General features: G+C 43.9%; 1 protein-coding gene across 3 annotated transcripts in view; it reads right to left on the bottom strand.

Annotated features, from left to right (window-relative positions):
* TRPC5 (transient receptor potential cation channel subfamily C member 5) overlaps nucleotides 1-24,771 on the bottom strand; it is a 135,282-nt gene that overhangs the window by 40,694 nt on the left and 69,817 nt on the right. For all 3 annotated transcript variants that reach the window (XM_074962460.1, XM_074962459.1, XM_074962461.1), the window contains one exon: nucleotides 764-1,100. In XM_074962460.1, the coding sequence (XP_074818561.1) occupies nucleotides 764-1,100 (337 nt within the window). The remainder of the gene's footprint in view (nucleotides 1-763; nucleotides 1,101-24,771) is intronic.

Genomic DNA, 24,771 nt, shown 5'->3' with positions numbered 1-24,771 from the left:
CCACTCATTTTTCTTCACAATTAGGGCTGCACTAATCAGCTTGGAATAGGCAGCTTCTGCTTTGACATTCCAATAACCAGCTCTCCCCCGTTCATATTGGAGAGCTAGACTGTGACTTGGATTATGTGCCAGCACCGGGGCATAAGGCAGAGCAGGAGTCTTCCCTCTGATGCCCCATGTGCAGGCAGTCGCGTAGCTAGGGGGGGAGTGGGGCAGCGGCCGCTGAGCACAAGTGGTGCCTTGTCAATGTCTTGGCGCCTTTTAAATTTTCCGCTGTTGAGGGAACAGGGGGAAAGATCCAAAATGTCAGGACGGGTGGGGAATGGGCAAAGAGCGAGCAGACTCTTAGCTCTGCCTCCCCCGTGCACCAGCCAGTGCAGTGGAGCCAATATGAGAGAGTCACAATTTGTTGCTGGTATAGGCCAGCAGCCAGTTATGATGCCCCTTCCCCACTCAGAGCAAAGGGGAAGCGAGGAAGGAACTGTGCATCAAACGGACACAGCACCTCTTGCAGCTACCCCAGGTTGGTGCAGCTTCCTGAGGGCTATGCCAAAAGACACAGTAGATGGCAATAAAAACAACAAAACAGCCCTAGCCCCATAGTTCCAGAAGAAGGACAGCAGTTAATGAAGTTTCCAGATTTGGTTGCCAAACCTGTTTACACGCAGATAACACCGAGACTAGCAATTAATCCACATGCAGTTATCATGAGTGTAAGTCTGCCAGTTGAGGCCCAAGCATATTTGTGTTTCCTCTGTTTTACCTAGAACCCAGGGTAGGATCATCCATTCGACGACAGTGGGAGGTGGTCCCTGCACATGGAGATCAGTCCTGACAATGTGCTGCGATGCCAGAAGTAGCATGAAGAGGAAGGTTAGGTAAGAACCGGTGTGGCAGATAAACTTTATAAATGGCTTTTTAATGAACAGTCCCAGCCTGCTCTTAGGTGCAATTAAATATGCCACAGAAAGCACAGGAAATAGCAGTCCAATGGTGATGCAGGTCAAGAGCTTGACTGCCCAGTGTTTCCGCCTCCATCCTGGAAAGCCGTCGTACCAAAGTGTAGCTAACAGCTGCTGGCAGTTTGGCTGAGCAACAAACTGGAGAGGGAGAAAAAAAGGAAAAGGTTAGAAGGACAAAGATGCAAAGGCTTCTCCTGGACAGTGATCATCATGCACTTGGGATAATTTCCCTCTTTGGTAATTCACATGAGCTGCATGGCCTATACGTCCCCCCGTTTTCGTCTGGGCTCCCAGTGAGTGAGCTGCAGTGCACCGTGGCCTTTTACTGGGGATGGACCTGTTTTGGTTTTTTGGTGGTTGTTTTTTTTTAACTCAAGATGAAAACCCGTTGGGAAAGAAGAAGAACCACCGTGTACCTTTCCCCAAACACCAACCTAGGCCTATGGTAGTGCCAGGGATGGCAACCAGATTTCTGGAGTCCCAAGCTACTATCTTACCCATAACGCTAGCCTTTCCCATCAAGGCGTCCTGACAATCAGTGTTCCAAACAGGGGCGGGCACAAAGCCAGACAGTTAATGTGCCAGGCCCAGAATCTTAATCTGCCATTTATGCAGCCTTGCAAATGGGGCTAAATTGGGCCTAACCCTGACATGGGTATGGAGGTGTAAAGTGAAAGCAGCTGTCCCCAGTTAAGCGACCTCTAAAGGTCCAGGCCCGGTCATGTTCAGAGATGTGCCACCAGGGGCACGAGCTACTTGAAATACAGTGTGAGGGTGCAAACAGTGGGTGGGGACACAGCCTTGTCCTCTGTCTACTGGTCAGCTGAGCTGGCCCGGATGTTAGGTTTAAGCTTTATCAGAGAGTTTAAAGGACACTCTTTAGCTCCACACTTTCTCTCCCAGAGCTCCAGAGTAAGATGCTACTCAGACATGAGTAAGGGTGGCAGGATAGGGAGCTGGATATCGGTAAACTAAAGTCTGAAGGAAACATTTCTAGATTTTGGGGACAGTTCTCCTGCTGATCCTGGCTATGGAGATCTGTGGTATATTCTGGACCAGTTCTGTATGCAGGTCAGGAAGAGAGGGGGATTTTGCATTTTTTTTTTTAATACAGGCAGGATTTTCGTGCTTAACTTTGCTCTAGGAGGCTATTTCTGTTTTTAGTGTCCCTCAATAGAACAGTCACTGGTCTCATGTGAGCCCTAGTGCTAGAGTTACATAATTAATAGTTACTCTGAGCATCTTCTATTCCCAAGCTGCTGCTTCTCCAAATGCTTTTTTCAGCTTTTGGCAGACTCAAAAGAGCACTTGGCGGCATTTAAAAAATGATTTGGAGACCAGATAGGCAGGAAGAGACAGAGTGCTAAACTCTGTGTGTGTGTGTGTGTGTGTGTGTGTGTTTGCACGTGTGCCTGAAAGTGAACATATGCATTTGTGCATGCAGGCAGGCACATGCAAATGTAGGGGTGGGGCGGTGGAAGGGTTTGGTAGGCGAATGCATGTGGTTACGTGACGTTCTAACACGGAACGACTAGTGGGAAGCTGGATGCACTTTTGGCAAGGTTGTTTGTTGTCAGGGAAAGGTGGGCAGTTGTAAAATATCTGAGTCTAGTCAGGGAGAGGGACACTTTTGATCACAGAACAAAAATGACACTTTAATGTTCAGTTCTACTCTGAAAATGACTTTGAAGAAATGGGCTCATGGGATTCTACATTTATGGTGCCTGAGTGATTCCATAGCAGAAGTGCATAGTTTACAAGTAAAAAGATGTTTTTTTCTAACCACCAGTCCTACAAACAGCCTTAGGATTCAAAACTCAAGCCAAGTTCTTTCTGTCTTGTGCATCAGCATCAATAATAAATATTCTGCAACCAGATGCTGCCCTCAATTACATCTGGGCAAGCCTATTGCTTTCAGAATATTTCTATTCAGAAACTTTTCAGAACAAAATGTATATTAAGGACCCTATCCCCATACCCAATCCGAGCTCATTACAGGATGGAGGCATACGTGCTTGTTTTTTGCCTGGCGATTTTTTTCATCCCCCTTGATGGGGTTATCCTTAAATTCATAGTTGATCTAAAATATTCCTGAGGGATTCCTTTGCGACTTTTCACTCACACTCTACCAGTTCTGCATTCAAGATAACATGGAAAACCCATGACCTTAGTTCTAATCATGTCACTTCACTAAGGTCTTGTCTACACCAGGAGGGTTTTATTGTTATAGTTATGCTGGTATTGTTAAACCAGCAAAACCCTCTTAGTGTCGACACAGTTAGATCGGTATAAAAGTGCTATACCATTATTACTGCATCTACACTCGGGCTTTTACTGGCACAGCTTTATTGGTAAAAAAAAAAATCACCCCCCAACCAACATAGCTATACCCGTGAAACATTTAAGAGTAGACCAGACCTCTGAGACTGATCAGAAAATAGATTCAAGGTGGTGAGTAATCTGAAGGTGGCAGTATTATTTGTTATTCATGGAGTGTCTCTGGAGAAGTGAGATTTGGTGTTTTATAGTGTTATTAATCCCCAAGTCACATGTACATTTAGGAGACAGTTATGTGCTCTTTGAGCCATTTCCCCCCAAAAATATATCTTATACCCAGACCTGTTCATGGGTCCTACTGTTGCCCATCAGATGATTTCAGATTTGACATGGCAAAGTCACTTTCATAATAAAGGTTCCCACACATACCCAGACTTTTAACTATCCATTCACCACTAAAACTTCCTAACAAGACTTAGCTCTTACAGGGTGCTCTTCATCCATGATCTCAAAGCTCTTTTTAAAGGCCAAGCATTATCATTCCCATTTTAGAGAGGAATAAACTGAGACCAGGAAAAAAGAAAAATGACTTGCCCAACATCACACACACAAAGTCAATAGCCGAGCCAGCGCTAAAACCTAGGTCCTCTGCCTACAAAAAGAGTGGGCAGGTCCTTGAGAAAAGCTTATATTCTCTCGTGAGTATTTGAACTGTAACCTGAAGGATTGCTGGCACACAAAAGTTGGTATTCTCATTAATGCACTGGTGAAGGGGGCTGGTGGGAAATCCTTTCTCAGGAGCTCTCTCAGCACCTAAAGACATGATCTCGGAAGAGTCAAATGGTGATTTACTTACAAAGGGAAAAAAATCAAATAAGAAATTGACCAATTTATAGAGGCAAGATAATCCCTTCCTCTTCTTCTATAGCTTTTTAATTGTAATTCACTTTGAAAACCCACATTAAGGGAAGCAATCAGCCAATGATTAATTATAGAAGGCAAACTAACTAATATGTGACAAAAGTCAGACAGAATCCTTTAGGAGGGACTTAATGCCATCATTTTTTGTACATATTGACTTGGATTTTGTTCACCTATCTTAGGCTCTATAACAGATTCCCCATATAAGAGATGTCTAAATTTGCAGGAGCAGGTAATTCAAACGGATGGATTGATCTGCCTGAGTACTAAGAATAAAAGTCCCAGAAGGAGCAGCAGGTGCCTGAGGTGTGGGACATTTATTTGGGAGAGACAGGTGGACACAGGAGGATACCGGAAAGGAAAATCAGAGGGAACACGTTTGCTTTAATTTGACTTTTAACATCCCTCAGTCACTGAACAACAGTTGGTATGGTGATGATCTAAGGAAAACTGCAGGGTGCTGTTTCCCAGGACCACTCGAAAATGCTATTGTAATAAAAATTCTACAGAAAAACAACAGAAATCAGTAATTTCCTTTTCCTTTTTTAATCTATGATTTCAGAGGAGTCTAAATCACTGGTTGTGCTTAAAAGCCAATGGAACAAAAGAAATGGAAGGTTACCTTGCCATATTTTTTACATTTAAGGGCTTAGACAAGGGTTCTGACTGGATGTTTTCTACAGGAACTTCCATAGTAATGAGTAATATGTTTCCTTAAAAAGATCAGCAGTGATTTTATTTTATGTGGGAGGGGAAGTATCTTATAAAATATTTCTTCACTTTATTCCATATAATAGAAAGCAGAAAGGGGAGAAGGCGTTTATTTCCCACCCCTCATACTGAATCAAACCCACTAGAGCAGTGGTTTTCAACTTATTACACATTGTGGGCTGCATATGTGGCCCACAATGTGTTACCTGGGCCACAGGGGCTTGGTGGCAGGACAGCAGCAGCCCAGACCCCAACCCTGGACCCAGGACCCCTGCCACACAGCTGCCCTAGACCCCACAAGGCTTGCCGGCAGCCCCAGACCCCCACCACATGGGGCGGGCTGGCTGCCCTAGTCCCGGACCCCGGAGCTCACGGGGCCTGCCGGCAGCCCCAACCCTGAACTCCTGCCACGTGGGGTGGGCCGGCATTCCCAACCCCGACCCCTCCGCGCAGTGCGGCGGGGCAGCCCAGCCGGACCCAGTGATGAGCTGCCAGAAGCTGAAGATCCGGTTCCTTCAGTTGCTCTGGGTCTTCGGCGGCACTTCGGTGGCAGGTTCTTCCCTTGCTCCAGGTCTTCGGCGGCACTGAAGGACCTGCTGCTAAAGTGCCGCCGAAGACCCGGAACGAGTGAAGGGCCCGCCGCCGAAATGCCACCGAAGGCGTGCAGTGCTGCCGAGTGAGTACAAAGTCACAGGGGGAGCCGAGAGCTCGGGCGGGACGGGCAGGACAGGAGTTTGCCCACCCCTTTAACAACCGGTTCTCAACCAGCTGCAAAATTTAACAACCGGTTCTAAACCGGCTGAAAAATTTAACAACCGCTTTGCGCGAACCGGTGCGAACCTGCTCCAGCTCACCACTGGCCCAACCCCTCCGCACCGGGCAGCCGGGAACCTGGTGGACCCCAGCACGCGGGTCAGCCTTTAGTACACAGCTGAGCTGGACTACAGCTGTGTGCTAATTGGGCTGCATGCGGCCTACAGGCCATGGGTTGAGAACCACTGCACTAGAGAAATCAAAATATTTTTGCTTCTTCTGTTGCTTGTGCAACTTCCAGGCATCTTAAAAACTTTCTCCCCTAGTGCCAGCTTAAAGGCTTATTTTTAATATGTGCTCTCCTTTCCTTGTATCTGATGTCAGTTCTACAAAGAGAAGAGAATTTATATATCATGCAAGGGATCCTTTCAAGATCAGCTCAGAAAAAAGGAATGGCAATAAAAATGCCATTAAATCTTCCAGCCAAGCCCACCCCTGTCTTACTAAAAATGCTCCAAAGGAAATTGAACAGTAACAAAAACTTCTCCAAAATGGCAGAAATCCTTGAAAACCCTCTGGTTCTCACACCAGGGCTGAGCACCTGCTGAGTTAGCCTTTTACTGTCCCCAAATTCGAAAACATAATGCAATATTTATCGCTAATTTTAAAATATTATTCCGATGGCTTTAAATCTCAAGCAAGATAAGGACCACAGGGGAAGACGCAGAAGCTTCAGCAGCCATCTTTTTCCCAGTGACCAGCTGATCAAAGGTTGGGGGAGCAACAGAGGTTGAACCTATGATGGAATAAAGTGTTTCGGCGGAATGTCCATTGTTATCAGGGCTGGCGGGGACACCAGGGCCATTCATTGCTGTAAAAGATGATTATGGTGCCAGGCACTAAATAATAAAAAGCTCAACTCTAGTGCTTTAATATATGGAATAATCCAAAGCTGCACACTTAGGGACTTTGCACACATGGAGTTCGTTTCATCCATAGATCTCAAAGCACTTTATAGCGAGAGCGACATTTGATCATGCCCATTTCACAAATGGACAAAACTGAAAACCAGAGAGTGAAGGTGACTTGCCCCAAATCACACACACTAAGCCAGTGTCAGAGCCAGCCACTAAAACCTAGCTTCTCTGAATCCAAGTTCATTGCAGCATCTGCTGTATACAAAAAATATTATTTCCCTGTCACCATCTTGCCTTCAGGTAAAGCAAAGTTACCAGTGATTTCTGGCAAATCTTTCTTCAGTTCCCTCATGTCCTCAGTCACAAACACTACATTCATTCTCTCCTGTAATCCTTCTTCATTTGCCATCGACAGAACTAATGCATGTGACTATCACATTTATTATTTCTCATGAACATACCAGATGCGACAGGTTTTGTTATCAACTAACACTGTTGCACTGTGAAAAATGAGAGATCTGGAGTATACAAAAATTGTGTATGCTCCCAGTTTGATAATATTGTTTCTGACACAATAACTTCCAGAATCAATGGCTGGTTTATTATTCTAGGCACTTTTTTAAAAAAATGATGAGAATATGATGCACAAACAATATATCTTTTCAATCAATAACAGTCAGGATATCTAGTATTTTTTCTCTAGAGATATGGTGCTCAGGGAGTCTCCAATCTTCTCTTCATTTTCTGGGAGAATTGTCAAGACAAGACATGTCTGTTACCACCCTGAAGACATGATGGATAATCCTGTGACAGTTGCTTCAATGAAAAAGAATGTTCTTCAAAGGTGCTTTTAAGAGTGTACTCTGCGTATACATGAATATAAGCGTACAATGGTATTGAGTAGAGCTGGCTGAAATGGGATTTCTGGTTCATGGGAAATGTCAGTATTTGGAAATATAGTTTCATTCCAGGCTCTCAGGGCTACCAACTTGGGAGTTGGGCAGCATAGGGACCCAGCTGTCCTCGAAGTCTGGAAGCTCTGCTTCCACCCTAACTGGCTGGTCCTGGCTTGGAGCAGTCCACCTGGAGTCTCCAGCAGCCTGCAAGGAAATGAGGCAGGCTTCCATCAGAGCCTTGCCTGTGATTCATCAAAAGTGCATCAGATCAGAGATGTTCCTGCAAAACATTCTGAGTATGACAAATTGGACATTTCCTCTCTATTACTGAGGTTGTATTAGTTGTTGGCTTGAATTGTCCCCTCTGTATCACAATCAGTGGAACTGGAGTCAGAGGGCTCATGTTCCCTGCAGGAGCTATTGTTGAGGAGACACAGGAAAACAAGAAATGCAGGAGTTAGGCTGGAAGTAACTCAGCCATGTGAACAGAACAGTGCACAGGGTTTAATGAAGTTCCACTTGTTCAACTCTACTGCACCGAGCTTCACTCTTTGCTAATGAAACATGGTAGCAGCATCTGAGCAGTGAGCTCTCTGAAGTGCAGCAGCTGGCAGCGTGAGCCATGGCACTTGGTCTGAAGCCACCCGGAGCCCTGGATTTGCAGACACCAAACCTAGTCCAGCAATGGGCCCAGTGGAAGGAAGAGTTTGAGCTGTTCCCAGACCCGGCCATGTGGGAGGATGACAACAGCAGGAGAGTAACCTGTCTTGAATCAGTGAGTCTGTCAAGTCCCCCTTGGGGAATACGGCCATACAAGCCATGGGTCTGATCAGGGTGCTGCCGTTTGAGAAACAAAAGGGAGTCCCATGGACTATGGAGGCAATTTTAAAAGCCTATGGGGATGTTTCAAAGTTGACAGGTGCCTGGAAGAAAAGTTGCAACTGGGAGTAGACTCCATAGTGGAACTTATCACGAAGGAAAATTCCCGTGGCAATATGTAATCCAGTATGCAAGGAGCTAGAAAGTCTGAGATTATAGGTGTATCATAGCACTGGTAGAGGCCAGTACAGCCTGGGTAGGCAGTGTGGCGTGGTATAGAAGCCAGCAGGAAAATTATGCAGCTGCATAGACGCAAAGCCACTGAAAAGATGCCATAATTGATGACATCTTGCCAGAACTCTCCAGAGCCAGAATCCGTACGGTCTGTGATATGAAGAACTGGTTTTGGCACATACGCCGGAATAAAGAGTCTAGGATGCTGACAACCTCTGCAACACCATTTGGTCTCTACAGATGGCTGTGCATGCTGAGGGACATAAAAGGTGTTCCAGAGAAGACTCACTCAATTGCAGACAGGACTGACTGGTGTGAAAATATTTACAGATGGTATCCTCATTGTAGGCGAAAGAAGTAATGATACTGCTGCCAAAGGAGACCATGACGGAGAAGTATAAGCTCTTCTTCAGCGATGCAGTAACAAGAACATAAAACTCAACCCAGAAAAAACGTGACTTGTGAGGTGACATATATTGGACATCTGCTCACAGCAGAGGGACTGACAGCAGAGCCCAAGAAGATCAAAGCAGTTGTAGACACGCCAGCCCCAGTGGATGTGAAAGGGGTTCTGGGCTTCATAGAAGTGATACATTTTCTGTCCAAATTCTGTCCACACCTGACTACAGTACCACAACCCATGCATTAGCTCAGTATGTTGACTGGGAATGTCCCCAACAGCAAGCATTTGACATGCTGATGCAAATGATATTGGATACCCTTGTGTTGAAGTACTGTTAGCCAGGAGAACCACTGGCACTCCAGTGTGATGCATCAGAGAAAGGATTGGGTGTAGCTTTTTTGCAGGAGCAGCTGCTCACTTATGCCAGCAGACTCCTGTCAGAGACTGAACAGGGGTACGATGGCTGTGGTATCTGGAGTGAAGCGATTCCATCAGCACACCTGTGGCCACCCAGTAATAGTGTAATCAGAGGTGCCAAACAGCCCAGCACAGACAATGATGGAACGAAAGACCAAAACCTGCTACCAATGAAGGGAGACCTGTTGCAGCCAGAGGGATGGAAACGTCACTGAGATGAGATGGCTAATGATCTGAGAAAGCAGGCACTAGAGTATGACAAGTCAGCCAAGGATTTACCAGCCTTGGAGACAGGCACTCTGAGGGATATAGCCATTACAGAGACATGGAATGGACTCAAGGAGTGGTGAGGGTTGCAGTGGCACCCGGGTCATAAGAGGTGACTCCACAAGTGGGACAAGTGGTCCCAAGGAACAAGAGACACAAGCCAGCAGACACGAACCCAGAGACGCAGAGATTATCACAGAATGGAGAGAGAGAGAACCATTCAGAGGCCAACCCCATGAAGAGGGAGGACTCCAGAGAGAGACAGTTTGCTAGACCCGCAGAGAGAGAGAGAGAGTTTCCCCAACAGGCAACCACAACGGGAGTGGCCTGTCTCAAAGCCTGGGTAACCAGCTGAGTCTGTGGTAAAGATAAGACTCCAACTTGGCTATGTACCAGCACCTCAGGCCAAAGTGGGGATCCGGGCATCAATTACTTGTTTTTAATGTTTATATTAAAATGTTTGTAAAATTGGGAAGATGTATCATGATCAGTCGAACTGGAGTCAGAGGGCCAGGGTTCCCTGGAGGGAGTTCTACTGAGAACACCAGAAAAACAGAACACAGGGAGGTAGGCTGGAGGCAACTCAAGTACACAGACAGAACAGGGCACAGGGTTTAATTGTTCAACTTAACCTGCATTCAACTTCACTCTTTGCTATTTAAACACCCTTGTGTGGAAAATCCTTTAGAAGAAAATCCTGGGTGAAAAAATTTCAGCAAGGAGATGCTCCCCTATCATTCTGTTAGACAGGCTCTGTCGTCTTCTGCTACAGAAGAGGATGAAGAAACGCTGCAATATCACTGATGTTAAACTGTGGTGTTTTGGACTATTACTGTAGCATACCACACTGCAAATAAGGGCTAATCTAACAAAATTAGGAGTGGCAGACAAGGAACAGAGGTTAATTTTCTGAACTCTACATCAGATTTTGCTCTCAGTTCTATTGGTGCAACCTCAGTATAACTGACAACAGAACTTGGGCCTGCTTAATAATACTGGGCTCGGCTGTTATAGATTCTGGGTTATTCATCTATGTAGAGCATTACACAGAAAGAACAAGAAAGTACCTCCAATAAACTCAAAATGGAACAGGCTGTTTGCAGCTCTGACGATCATCTAAAAAAATTCCAAGCAATATCATGCTCGTACAGAATGAATGTGCTCTTCAGAGCTATTTCAGTTGCTTCTTGAGGCACTCACATCTTAACCCATCAGTGGTCTAATCCTAAATTACATGTGATTGTGAGGGATAAGGGATTACCTCCTGAGTATTGGGAGGAAAGGAACAGAATTTGTGTATCGGATGTCTATATTAGTGACACAGAACACTGCAAATATTTGAGCATGGTATTGATGACCTAAAATGTAAAGATTAGGCATAAAAATATAATCCATCTAGCAGCTGTTCCCTTTAGAATGTTTCCCCGTAGTAGAGAAAAAGGTGGCAATGAATGTGATGAATGCAGAAAATGAAATTCTGTAATAGCACCATACCACTATAATGCCGAATGGTATAAAAAGGAGCCTGGCAGGACTCAGAGCAGGAAGAAACAAACCAAAATATTTTGCACTTATGTAGTTTTTACCATCAAAATGGTTCCAGATATTAATTAAATCGCCAACCCCTCCTGTGCAGTAGTTGAATATTTTCATCTCTCTTTTATACAGGGGGAAACTTTGGCCCAGAGAAGTGATATTACACACTGGTTTTGTCTAAACTAGGAAATTCCTCCTAAATATTTCTCGCCACTGCTACCACCAACTGAGCTTGGCCACTCCTCTAGAATACAATACTCTAACCTTTCTAAGAGGAGTTACTTTTGCTTTTAGAAGACTGATTCTGATAAATACAGTGGGCCAAATTTTGCCCTCAGTTATGCTCATGCCAATTCATTGTCTTCAATGCAGTTGCAGAAACATAAATTTAATTCAGTGCTTTATAGGCTGTAAATTTCCTATGAACTCAATTCTAGCATGCCAGTAACTGTAGACAAATGCAACAGCCATTGTGTTCCCAGCAACAGTCCACATGGCATACAGCGTGTATGTCACATGTATGGACAGGTCATTGTTTGCCCAGTGCAGCCACAAAGAGGCACTGCCTTGCTCCTCTGCACTGTCTACACACCTCACAAGTCACAACAGTGGGGGAGAAGTCTCTTCAAGGCCACGACTCCCCTGTCCTGTGCAGGGTGTAGGCAGGCAAAGGTAGGAATGGACAGAGACTTGGCTCCCCTGCTCCATCTCTCAATGTGCTAGCAGCAGGGCTGAGTCTGTGCAGGGGGTGGGGAGTACATCTCCCATTATTGTCAATGGCAGTTCTGCATGTGGAACAAAGGGGAAATGTGGCCCTTAGTCTTTAAAAATGTCGCAAGTAGAACAGGTCTGCTTTATTTCCTAACATTCGGGATATATATAAAAGTCCTGTGTGTAATATCAAATATCAATCCTATTGCAGGCCTGGGGCCACCAGTTGGCCCAAACTCTAAACCTAGTTCAAGTCCACCAAATGGCACCAACCTTAACACAAGCCCAGGGCTACATATCAACCCTCACCATAACCCTAGCTTGGATCCACCAACTGGCCCCAACACTATCCCTAGTCCAGGGCCACCTATGAAACCTAAGCCTAGGCCAGGGTTGCCTACTGGCCCCAACCTTAACCCAGTTAGGGAAACCTACATAGCCCAACTCTAACTCTAGCTTGGGGCCATCTACTGGCTCTAACCTTAACCCTACCTCAAGTCCATCTAGGTAGCCCCAATCCTACCCCTATCCTGAGGCCACCCAGTAACCCGAACCCTAATGCTAGCTCAGGTCCACCTACTAGCCCTAACACTAACCCTATCCCAAGGTGTAATGGTCCCATTCTGTGCTCTAAGATTCTCCTAATGTGCCTGCTCTGCTCAAAACAAGGCAAAACACAATTAGACCAATAGACGAAGTACTCTTAGCCCAGCATTTATTTTGAAATTGAGGGAAAGGACTTTTCAAGAGGAAAGGAAATTTTACAGGTGAAGTAAAACCGGGATAAAGGAGATGGATTACAGTGAGGAGGCAGAGAGGAAGAGACTAGAGAATGTTGAATTTCATCAGCCTTCCGAGGGTTACAGGCCTAAAGCAGTGTGGCTTAATGTGTAAAACTTTAATTTGCTTTATCTGAAATCAGGTTTAGGTTAACAAGATCTTAAAAGCCCCTCTGTCCTTAGGCCCTGTCAAAGTAAAGGCAATCTTTTACCCCAGTTAAGTCACTGTCAGTCCCTAAATTTTTGCTGTGGTCCAGAGGCCCTAAGATTATAGTAAGAAGCGCTGAGTGAGTGAGATGTGTGAGTGGGCTACAGACAATGAGTGTTATCCCTAAACCGTAAATCACATCCATGGAAGTGGTGAGGTCTGAGTGGATTAGGAGCCAGATATGCCCCTTCGTCGTTACTGTAGAGGAGAGGGTTGAAGCAGTTTCCGTGGAATCACCACATACTGGTCCCAGGCGCTTGTATTTTTGAAAATAAAGCCCATGTTTGTGGTTTAGGGTGGTGATTGAAAAACATCTGCCAGTTGGAGGGGAGCCCTCAGAAGGGACCAAAGATCAAGCTTGACTCCACACAATCAGGTTTGGAATGTGCAGTTGGGGTGTGAGAGCTGGGATTCCCCAAATTGCTTAGAAAATCTCTGGAGAGGTGCTCTGGAATGTAACAAGCTCAAATCACAACTTTAAAGCTCAAGGTCAAGGTGGAAGAGGTGTTCCTCTCAGGTCACCACAATGGCTGATGCCCCAACTTTCCCTGGGCTAGTCCTAAGGAAAGAGGAGACCCAGACTTCCACAGACCAGCCAAGCTAGCTGCCCAGAGGAATCCCACTGGCCAGCATGTGGTATTGAACACAGCCAACACTACCTAGTCCCCTACACTGTAATCCCTGACTCTGAAGCTCTAAAGACCAAGCAAGTCAAAGAGCAGAACCTTTTTCTTAGATAAGTAACATTATTCGTTTTTGTTTCTTATTTTAACACAATCCTGGGGATGCCTGCAGCTAATTTACTGATTTTTCTAACTTTTTTGAAGGGTGAATGTGAGTGTATGTGTTTAGGTAGCACATGAATATAAATTTATATTAGAAAGGCCCTATTCATCATATACCAACCCAAATTCTAAGCAGATCCTACCCCACATCAAAAGGTGTCACCCTGAGTTCTTAAAGGTGTCCAGATTAAACCACTCTGCCCAAAAGGGAAACCACAAATTGCTGACCACTGCTGTACTGAAAGTAGAGAAATTAGCTAGGAGGGGGGAAATGGAACAGATCATTCAATGAACACATAATGGCATTTCAGGTCTGAGAAAGAGACTACATCTCCTTAAATGTCCAGGATGAGTATGCATAAGGACTCCTCACATATTACAGTGACTTCATGATTTTATTATAGATATTATATGTCTTGACCAGGTGTCGATTTCATTCCATATTCTTGTCAATGTATTAATTCCATTTTATGTTACGGTTAATTCATCTATTTATCAGTTTGATGCTGACTGTGATCTGAACTGAATCATTGCATTGTCTGATTTTTAATTGGTTAGGGAAGTGGAGTAATATAGGAAGTGATATGATTATTTAGTTTTATATTTTGTCTGCTTATTATCTTAATAAAACCCATAAAAAGTACATTGAATTGGGTTCTCCTCAAAATGCCAGCAAGGCTCAAACAAATTAAAGGGCGAGGTACTTTGATAAAAACATTGGTGAGTCATCTGGCGGTGCCCCTAATTTAATAATGATATCCCCCAATGGCCTGGTATGGAATTCCAGTGGGAAATGGTGAGACACAGATAGCTAGGTTTCTAAAACAGCCAGAAGTAAGATGGAAACTACATGTGGCTATAACTACTCCTTTCTGCACATTTTGCCCTGTCATTTTGCACTTGCTTGTCATACAAGTGAAATATCAGTCTCCTCAAATGTGCAATGGTGCCACCTGGCACATTAACAAGAAAATCCTCATATAGTGTAGCAGGTTTCTTTTTTAACTTTGACCTTGTTAACAACCACAGAGTTATTTGCATTCTGCTGCTCAGGTGTCAGCTGAGGACTGAGGCATACCTAAGAACTGTTCTTCATGACACACTTCCTGGAGTAGAAACAAAGAGAAAACACAACTAAGCAAGCAAGGGGTGTGTGTGTGTGTGTGTGTGTATTAGTGGGAAAAATTGCATCCAACTCAACATTCCACAACAGGAATCCTTAAAGATAATCTCCTTTTTGTCAGGTCAATAATTGTTTCTTATGTTTATGGTAGTACTAACAGCAACATACTGATGCAAAGCCAAAGAAAATAATAGCCATTACTGCCACTCAGAAGACAACTGACAACGCCTAAATGGTTCAAGAAAGCAGAGCACTTCCCAAATCACTCAAAATCCCTCTGCTGGCTAATCAAGTGAGCTTCAGGTTTCATATAGGTAAACAGATGGTTCCATATTATATTGTTTCTTCTAATCCCATCTCAAAACATTTTAGCTGGAACTGACCCATGAATCTCAACTCAGGGTCTCTTCTGCATTAGGTAGTCACAGTATAGTTCCCACTGGAAGTAAATGCAAACCCAATTTGAACTGCAGCAACAAAGCCACCAGTGATGTAAATACTGGCAGAAGGCACGACTCTGAAGGCATATGAAAGGGCTTGATCAAGTTCCCATTAAAGTCAAAGGCTTCCACTGGCTTAAATGGGAGTTGATTGGTCCCTAAATCCCCAAATAAGAGAAGTGTTTGATATACTGCATATTGCAGGACAAAGCTAGAAGCTTGCAGGTTCTTGGCATGTAGTCAGGGAGAAAGAAAATAGGCCTTAATTTAGCAAAGCAGTTAATCAGGTGCTTAAATATATCCTTATCCATGAAAGCATTTAAGAATGTGCATAATTTTAAGCATGTGGTTAAGTCCTATTGATGCCAGTGGGCTTTAAGCACATTCTTAAGTGGTTTGCAAATAGGGATAGACTGATGAACTGGCATCATAGAACTAACCTAGCAAATTATCCACAGGAACATGCTTACTCTGGGTCAAAGTCTGTGCAAGAGTTCAGAATCAGGGCATGGAGAGATACAGTCTTGTCAAATGCTGGTTTTCAGCATTTGTTTTAGTAGACTTTAGAATACAGTAGATAAATAGTTATTCTGGGAAAGATTTCTGCAAACATTCAGGTGTATAAATCCATTACAGAAGTTAAGAAGGTCTAACATGTTGAAATTAATATTCTCAATTTACAAATGTAGCTCACTGCAATCCAAACTAGCTCTGAACATGACACACATAGCTAAGAGAGATGGTCAATTAATTCACAGCAAACTGGCTGATTTCCAACAACTGAGGGAAACATCAGGTGCATTTTACGGACATATCAGAGATACTCAGGTTAAAAGTCACATAAAGTCAAATATTGAAGTCTTTTCTCAGTCCTTATGCAAGCAGAGCTCCCATTGTTACAGGTCTCAGAAATAGGTATTGGGAGCTTTCTCAGAACATAGTTGAAGGGGTGGGCGTGTTGATTTTTAAATAAAGATCTTTTCTCCCAAGAGTATTTCCAACATTTAAATTAAAATGTATTAACAAAAATTCAGGGTTTTAAAGGTGACTGGCAAAGATTTCATTATAGATTAGGCCCGTGTCCTTTTTTGCTTCTTTGTTACTAATAAAAAAGCCTGAAAATGTTTTTCTTCTGCAGGTTTGTGTTTGTTTCTGTCTGTCTGTCTGTCTGTCTGTTTGTTTGTTTGTGAGGTTCTTTTTTAAATCTTAGAAATATCAAGTCTGGTCTTCCCTGGATTTGCTGGAGAACTTCTGGGAGGTCCCAGGAATGTCTATTCTGAGTTCCATACCTTAATAGACTGGGTGATGATGTTGAATCTTTGAGAAAGACTACCTTTTTCCAAAATATTAATTAGTTATTGGAATTAAATAGGGGTTAAAAAAAACAACAGCAAAACCCAAAATGCTTGAAGCAGTTTGGATAAAAGTCCTCTCCCCTCTCACTTGCTCAACTTTCACTCTTTTGGCTTCTTTGGTGTAATCATTTCACTAGTTCTCCAGTCAGTATGGTCTTCCAGCCTATACAAGACCTGCACTTCAAAATGAAAACAGAGCAGAAAAAAACCCTTTAAAAAACTACCAACATATTTACATCCTTTCTTATACATCATAAAGAAGAAAAATGGGGCACAACTCCAGTTTTCTTTTCTTTGCAGATTGCCTTTAAGCAGTCTGAATAAAAATCTTTTACAGTTAATTAGGTTTCACTTTCTTGGTACTTACGGTGTTATCCTACTAGTTCTCCAGCCATCAGAGAGTCCTCCAAACCTGAATTTCTAATGTAAATAAACAAACAGAAAAAAACCTTTCTATTAAAAAGCCCCTTTCAAGACTTCTTTTTACTTAATAAAAAAGTCTGACTTTTGTGTATGTGCGTGTAGCACGTCCCCTTTAAGAAGAAGTCATTTGTTAGATTCGTAATAAAAAAAAACATGTTTACAATCTAAAAGACATTGATAAATCACTGGAAAGAAAACAATTAGATAGAATGATGTCAATCCAAGCCCTAATCTTCTCACTGAGGGCACTACTGGAAATAAATAATAAAATATCATGTTAATTCATATACTGTATCTGCAAGGTTGGAATTTGGGGCTGTGGACAAGAGGTCTGGTTAACTGAAAACAAACAATTTATACCCCAATAGGAACCCAGCTGTGACATTGCACTCCATATGTTTTATGGAAATATGCTTATGAGTGTAAATATGATGTAACTGGCATATGCTTTATGCAAAAGGTCTCTTGTAAGGTATCATAATGAAGGTTATAACCTACTGAGTATATTCCTCCTATTTGTATGTATGTATCATTCTTGTATCTGAAGCTAGAAATATAAAGTATAACTCTGGGGTCCTAATGCAATTGTGCAAAGTGTGGGCCATTGATGGTGGTTTAGAATCTTGGTGGTTCCCATTGACAAGAACAATTGGTTGTAAATGGCTCTGTTTACTTGCAAGCCCTCCTGTGTTCGTGTAAGCCAGCCCAGGAAGGATGGAGGCTGGGGGGTCTCACATGCCATGTGACCATGTCACATAATGCTGAAATCCATCTTAAATCTGGTACTTTTCCATTTAGAAGGATGGGTGGGGATCTAGAGAGACAAAAGATTCCTGCCTTGGGCCAAAGCTATAAAAGGGGGTGGAACAGAACAAAGGGGGCTGCCAGTCATGATAAATCCCCCTAGTTACCACCTGAGCTGGAAGTAACAAAAACTGTACCGGGGAAAGGATTGGGCCCAGACTAGGAAGGAGTCTAGTCTGTGAAAGAAGCTTATTGGAACATCTCTGAGGGTGAGATATTATCTGTAATCAGTTTTTTAATGTATTAGGCTTAGACTTGCATGTTTTTGCTTTATTTTGCTTGGTCACTTTGTTCTGTCTGTTATTACTTGAAACCACTTAAATCCTATTTTTTATTCTTAATAAAACCACTTTTGCTTATTATTGAACCCAGAGTAAGTGATTGATACTTGGGGGAGCAAACAGCTGTGCATATCTCTCTATCAGTGTTATAGAGGGTGAACAATTTATAAGTTTACCCTGTATAAGCTTTATGCAGAGTAAAACGAATTTATTTGGGGTTTGGATCCAATTGGGAACTGGGTGTCTGGGTGCTGGAGATAGGTGACCTGCTGAGCATTTTTTTTTGTTAAAGTCTGCAGCTTTGGGAGCGTGGACCAGACCTGGGTCTGTGTTGCAGCAGGCTAGTGTGTCTGGCTCAAGAAGGCAGGGTTCTGGAGTCCCAAGCTAGCAGGGAAAATGGGCTCAGAGGTAATTCCAGCATGTCAGGTGACAGTCCCAAGGGGGTCTCTGTGACTGAACCCGTAACACCAGCATATTTAATTTTTTTCTTCCACCATGAAAGAGTATTTTCCTGGAATGGTGTTATATTCTTCAGCTTTCTAATCATGAAAATATATGGGTGAAGGAGAAAATGGATCTGTGCACTGTGAACACCTCTCACCTTGCTGGGAAGCCCTAGCCTATCACTCAATTTCAGAATAAATCACTGTTATACAATGAGGGGTACACATGCTCTGTAGAAGTAGGCTTGCTAAACCATCAGGGTCAGCAGCAAAACAATGAGAACACAGCAACTGCAGTCACATTATAAATGCCATTCTGAACAAGACCCCAATTTGGGAGGATTACAATGAGTCAGTTTATCCATCACACTCACTCTCACTTTCCTAGAATGAAGAACTATGAAATTATCATGTTTCCAATCATGACGTATCCAAATGGCCTATTTTGATGATGCATCTATTGCAGACATAATAGACGTTGGGAGTGAAATCCTCAGTCTTTTGTGTGTGGGCTTCACAACACATTCCCCTGATGAGCTCAAGAAAAGTTGAAACCTACCCCAATCAGATCATTAATAGCACCATTTTCACCACCAAGAGGGGGCTCTGTATAAAGACTTTTTCCCATGGATATTAATATCTTTGGGCATCTCACAAACTGGAGTATGAATCAGCATGATTTACCCTTCAATGCTGACATCAGGGTAACTGGAAAGACTGTTTGTGAATGGGTGGTGTAGACCTTCAAACAAGAGAAGTCTGATGAATTTGCTTCTAAGAAACACAATGTATCACTTCTTTCCCCCATTCCATATTTCTCTGTTGTCTTGAGAAAGCAAAATCAGTCATGTCCAGTGCCATAGCTTTTGCTTCCAAAGCCCCTCCTATCATCAGCAGAAAGATTGATGCAATCTATGGAGCTAAGGAAAATGGTGTACCCCCTTAATCATTCAAGTATGTTCTTGAGTTGGTGACAATTTCCTTTTATTTTCAACATTCTTCCCTTCTCTTTGTCCAAGATGTCATTCAGACCAGAGACTAGGGGCAAGAAAATATTAATGAAATATGATTCTTACTTTTGTTGCCTAATACATGTTACCACTAGTCAAAAAGGATCCTAACAATGTTATTCATCCATTACTAGATGGTAGCATTACCAAAAATAATGCAGCAAAGACAGAAGTGTTCAATACATATTTCTGTTCTGTTTCTGAGGATGATGAAATACTTTTACTCCAACAGCAACTAAGGATGATGATCCTCTGAGCCATGCAGTCCCTTGAAAAGCCAGTTTTAAATGTCTTGCCTTTAAAAAGCACACTAGATATAGTCAGCCTTGTGTTATTATACCTCTAGGCAATGTTGCATTAAACCAGACAAAACCACTGGAAAATATCTCTGCACCTGGCTATCAGCAAAAAAATGTCCTTGGCTCTCCATCAAGAAAACTGAATGGGTTTAGAAATAGATATAAACAATGTATAAATGGCTTTTATTTTTGCATACTCCACACCACATCCTTCATGAGCCTGTGATATGTTTATAAGCAAACTGAAGTGCCCTTAGAAATTCTCCACGTTTACTCAAACTCTCCTGGGGATGCTGCACATCTAACCTGACACACTCAAGACACGGCTGAGCAATATACAGCATGGATGGAATGATTGTCCATACACTCAAGTAATATATCTCTAGATGTATTTGTCTATATAAATGTTTTGGGGAAACAGTAACTGAACTCCTTATCTAAGGGTATGTCTACACTACGAAATTAGGTCGATTTTATAGAAGTCAATTTTTAGGAAGCAATTTCATACAGTCGATTGTGTGTGTCCCCACTAAGCGCATTAAGTCGGCGGAGTGCGTCCACAGTACTGTGGCTAGCGTCAACTTTCGGAGCGGTGCACTGTGGGTAGCTATCCCACAGTTCCCGTAGTCTCCGCTGCCCATTGGAATTCTGGGTTGAGCTCCCAATGCCTGATGGGGCAAAAACATTGTCGCAGGTGGTTCTGCGTACATGTCGTCAGTCACCCTCCCTCCCTCCGTGAAAGCAACAGCAAACAATCATTTTGCGCCCTTTTTCCTGGGTTACCCACGCAGACACCATAGCAGGGCAAGCATGGAGCCTGCTCAGATCACCGCTGCAGTTGTGAGTATTGTAAACACCTCGCGCGTTATCCTGCAGTATGTGAAGAACCTGCAAAAGCAGGCGAGGAGGCAACGATAGCACAATCACGATAATGATGAGGACATGGACACGGACTTCTCTCAAAGCACGGACCCAGCAGCTGTTCAATGCGAGAAGCTGCTGGGGATGGTGTAGCAGTGATCAGAGGAGAGCAGAACAGGATCTAAAGCCTGCAGTAGGGGGCAGGAATCCCAATCTCCAATCTCAGGGGCTGCAGAAAGAGTTGTCTTTCCTGACTAGGTCTCAAAGAGCTGGACATTGTTATAGCAAGTCGTAGACCAAGGATTCAGCAGGGGCAGGTTGAGAGCCCTCCACTCCTGGGGAAGTTTCACTCTGAGCCCCTACTGCTATACAAGAAGCTGCAGGTGTTTTCCCACTCCTTTTTCCCCTCTGTCCCCTTCCCCCACTTTCTTTACCTCCCTTTTCCCTATCTCTTACTCTCTGTAAGAATCATACAAGGACCACGGTTAAAAAGTGAAAGGAAAAGTCAGCAAAACCAATATTCCCGTTGTTATTGCTGCTTGCTGTGTGCTCCACAATCTCTGTGAGAGGAAGGGGGGGATGTTTAAGGCAGGGTGGGAGGTTGAGGCAAATCACTTGGTGGCCAATTACACGCAGCCAGACACCAGGGCGATTAGAAGAGCACAGTGGGGTGTGCTGCGCATCAGAGAAGCTTTGAAAACCAGTTTCATGATTGGCCAGGCTACGGTGTGACAGTTCTGTTTGTTTCTCCTTGATGAAAACCCGCCCCCTTGGTTGACTCTACTTCCCTGTAAGCCACCCACCCTCCCGCCTTCGATCACCACTTTCAGAGGCAATAAAGTCATTATTGTTTCAAAATCATGCATTCTTTATTAATTCATCACACAAATAGGGGGAAAACTTGCAAAGTAGCCCGGGAGGGGTGGGTGAGGAGGGAAGCACCGGGTGAGGTGGTGGATGAGGGGAGGAGGGAAGGACAAGGCCACACTACTGTTCAAAACTTATTGAATACCAGGCTTCTGTTGTTTGGGCAATCCTCTGGGGTGGAGTGGCTGGGTGCCTGGAGCCTCCCCCCAGCGTTCTTGGGTGTCTGGGTGAGGAGGATATGAAACTTGGGGAGGAGGGCAGGCGCTTATACAGGGGCTGCATCAGCGGTCTGTGCTCCTGCTGCCTTTCCTGCTGCTCCACCAGACACCTGAGCATGTCAGTTTGCTCCCCCATTAGCCTCAGCATTGCATCCTGCCTCCTCTCATTGCACTCATTTAATGCAGAGGTTGGCAACCTGTGGCATGCGTGCCGATTTTTGTTCTGTTCACCCAGGCCGGCAGCGGGCTGAGCGGGGCTGGCGGCTGGAACCCCAGACTGGCAGCGGGCTCAGCGGCTCAGCCCGCTGCCGGTCTGGGGTTCTGGCCACCGGGTCCTGCCAGCCAGGGTCCCAGCCGCCGGCCCCACTCAGCCCAGCCCAGGGTTCCGTCCATGCCCTTGGAGATTTTGGCATATAGGCATTTTGTCTTTTTGAATGGAGTTCTGCCTTCTCCCCATACAGCGATCAGATCCAGTACCTCCTGTTCCGTCCATGCTGATGAGCTCGCCACACTGGCCAAACAGGAAATGAAATTCAAAAGTTCCCGGGGCTTTTCCTGACTACCTGGCTAGTGAATCTGAGTTGAAAGTGTTGTCCAGAGCTGTCAGAGTGGAGCATTCTGGGATAGCTCCCAGAGGCCAATACCGTCGAATTGCATCCACAGTACCTCAAATACGGAAGAGCGATGTCAATCTTAGCGCTACTCCCCTTGCCGAGGTAGAGCACAGAAACCGGTTTTAAGAGTTCTTTAAGTCAACAAAATCGGCTTGGTTGTGTGGATGGATTTAGCTTTAATTCTACCTAACGCGGCTAAATTTGACATAATCGCGTACTGTAGACCAGGCCTTAGGAAACCACTTTTGAGGCTATGTCTTAAAGTAAAAGTAGTAAAAATAAAATAAAACCCCCAACAAAACCCATCTGATTGTTTCAGATCGCCTGTCAATGATTTGAAGAGTAAAGTGAGTAAGAGAGCTTGAGGATAAGCCTGCCATGAGAGAATTCCATACAGACCTTTGATCTCTCAGTGAAAGTGTAAAGCCATCCAGTGGGAGATAAAATGCCATTTTCTCTCAGTACGGTAAAAATGGTTTGTGAGGAATTTAAATGGGCCTTATTCTCCCTGGCCTTGCATCTTGTGGAATAATTACACACACACAGGACGTGGGCCTGGTTCTCCATTGTGTCATCCTTGCATAGTCAATTGCACCTGTCAGTAAAACATGGACACAAAGCACTACCAGATCACAAAGCTGATATTTTGCCCACATTGATTTAGTGCAGGTACAAAGGATTTCACAGGATGGAAGGTAATTCATAATCAGGCAAAATGGTGCATAATGGCACCATTCTGGCTTAGCAGCATTTTATGCTCACTTTGCATAGGCGTAAATGACTCCTCAAGGGACAAGGCAGTGGAGAATATAGTACTTTAGATCTGATTCCCAGCTGCCACTTTACACTACTCTGTCAGTGCCTTAAACAGGGCATAAATTATACTCTCAATCTACCTAAGGTCCCTTTTCACTGCTAGAGCAGTGGAAATGAGAATCAGACCTTTTGTCTTTATAGTTGATTGTGTTTTTAAGTAACTGTCAAGGAAGCCTTTCCCAGACCTTAGGGAGAGCTTTGTGTAAGCTGGAAAACTTGTCTCTTTCAGCTTGTCCAATACAAGTTAGTACCTCACCCACTTTGTCTCTCTAAGGAAGCCTAGAGTTTTAGAGAAGTGCCTTTTTCCCCTTCTCCTCTCGGTATAAATCCCATTGATTTTATAGAGCTTAATTCTTTGGGAAATGGATCTGAGGAACATGGATGCAAAACCACCAGATCTAACCAACACATTTCATACTGTGCCAAAGTGGCCTTAATTTTTTTGCACATCATGAAGGAATGTAGCAGAACAGTTAGATCCCTTCTGTCTTCTAAATAAATGATCAAGTTCGCTTGGTATTTTGAAACTCATGGCATGCAACCATTCCACACATACGATTGTTTCCATTGCCAGGAAGCTTGAGAGGGACACTGAGCATTACACAGTGGATTTGAACATATGCTATAAAAACCACCTCAGGGGACATTCTAATCTCTCTTATCATAATTGATTCTTCTCCTCCTGTGTAAAAAAGTAATTACCTTCCAGGATGCACGTGAGCTTATCCAGAAATAAACATAAACAGCTACACATGATGCACTGCACTTTGTGTTGACAGAAGCACTCCTGGTGAGGATGCACAGAGCTGATGCAAGCAGTCGAGTATGCATGTGTTGAAGTGATATACCAACTGTGGCAGCTTTATGTGGTAGTAACCTGCATTGATTAAAGTTTGTAGACATGGCCTGCGACTACCACATCACTTGTCGTTAACATAATATTTGCTACCAATGGAGAGAAAGCTTCCCTGACTCAGGGCCAGGCAGTAAGTTCACACATGATTGTATGGCTACTGGGTAAGGCTCTGAATGGAAGCATTGCCATCTGCAATGAGCCTTCACTAGCTTCTCTATCAATCATGAATAATTATCTGTCCCTGTGACAATACATGTCTAGAGCCTACCATGTTTTTGCTGGTCTAGGCAAGGAGGGATTGAGAGATATTTAAACACAGAAGCCTGTTATAGAGAGGGGTCCATGGTTGCAGACAAGACGCCCGCTGACTTTGGAGCCAGTGGGGCAAGGTGGCTCCATTTTATGCTCCTACTCAGTAGGAAAAGCCTCCTTCTGAAAACAAGTGCTCACTCCTTCCTCTCTGTCCCTCTGGAAAGCGCTTTTAGTCCACTATTTTTCAATTAAGATAAAAGGAGTTTCCCCATGTCAGTCACCAAATGTCCCTGTTTACAGTTTTTACATCTTGGCAGGGATGTGTATATCTTGCCTGATGATTTGTTTTTATTACCATTATTATGCCCAACAATTAGAAACATGCTGCAGGTGGGCTGTTTGCATTCATCACTTGTTTGCAAACAGCAGGGAGCTGTGGGGGAGATCAGGGTGGTTGTTGTTTCCCTTTGGAGGCACATTCATTCTGACCCTATGCAGCCAGACATTGCAAAC

The sequence above is a fragment of the Natator depressus genome, chromosome 9, assembly GCF_965152275.1.
Source record: "Natator depressus isolate rNatDep1 chromosome 9, rNatDep2.hap1, whole genome shotgun sequence".
NCBI lineage: Eukaryota > Metazoa > Chordata > Testudines > Cheloniidae > Natator > Natator depressus.
This window is presented reverse-complemented; position numbering and strand designations above follow the sequence as displayed.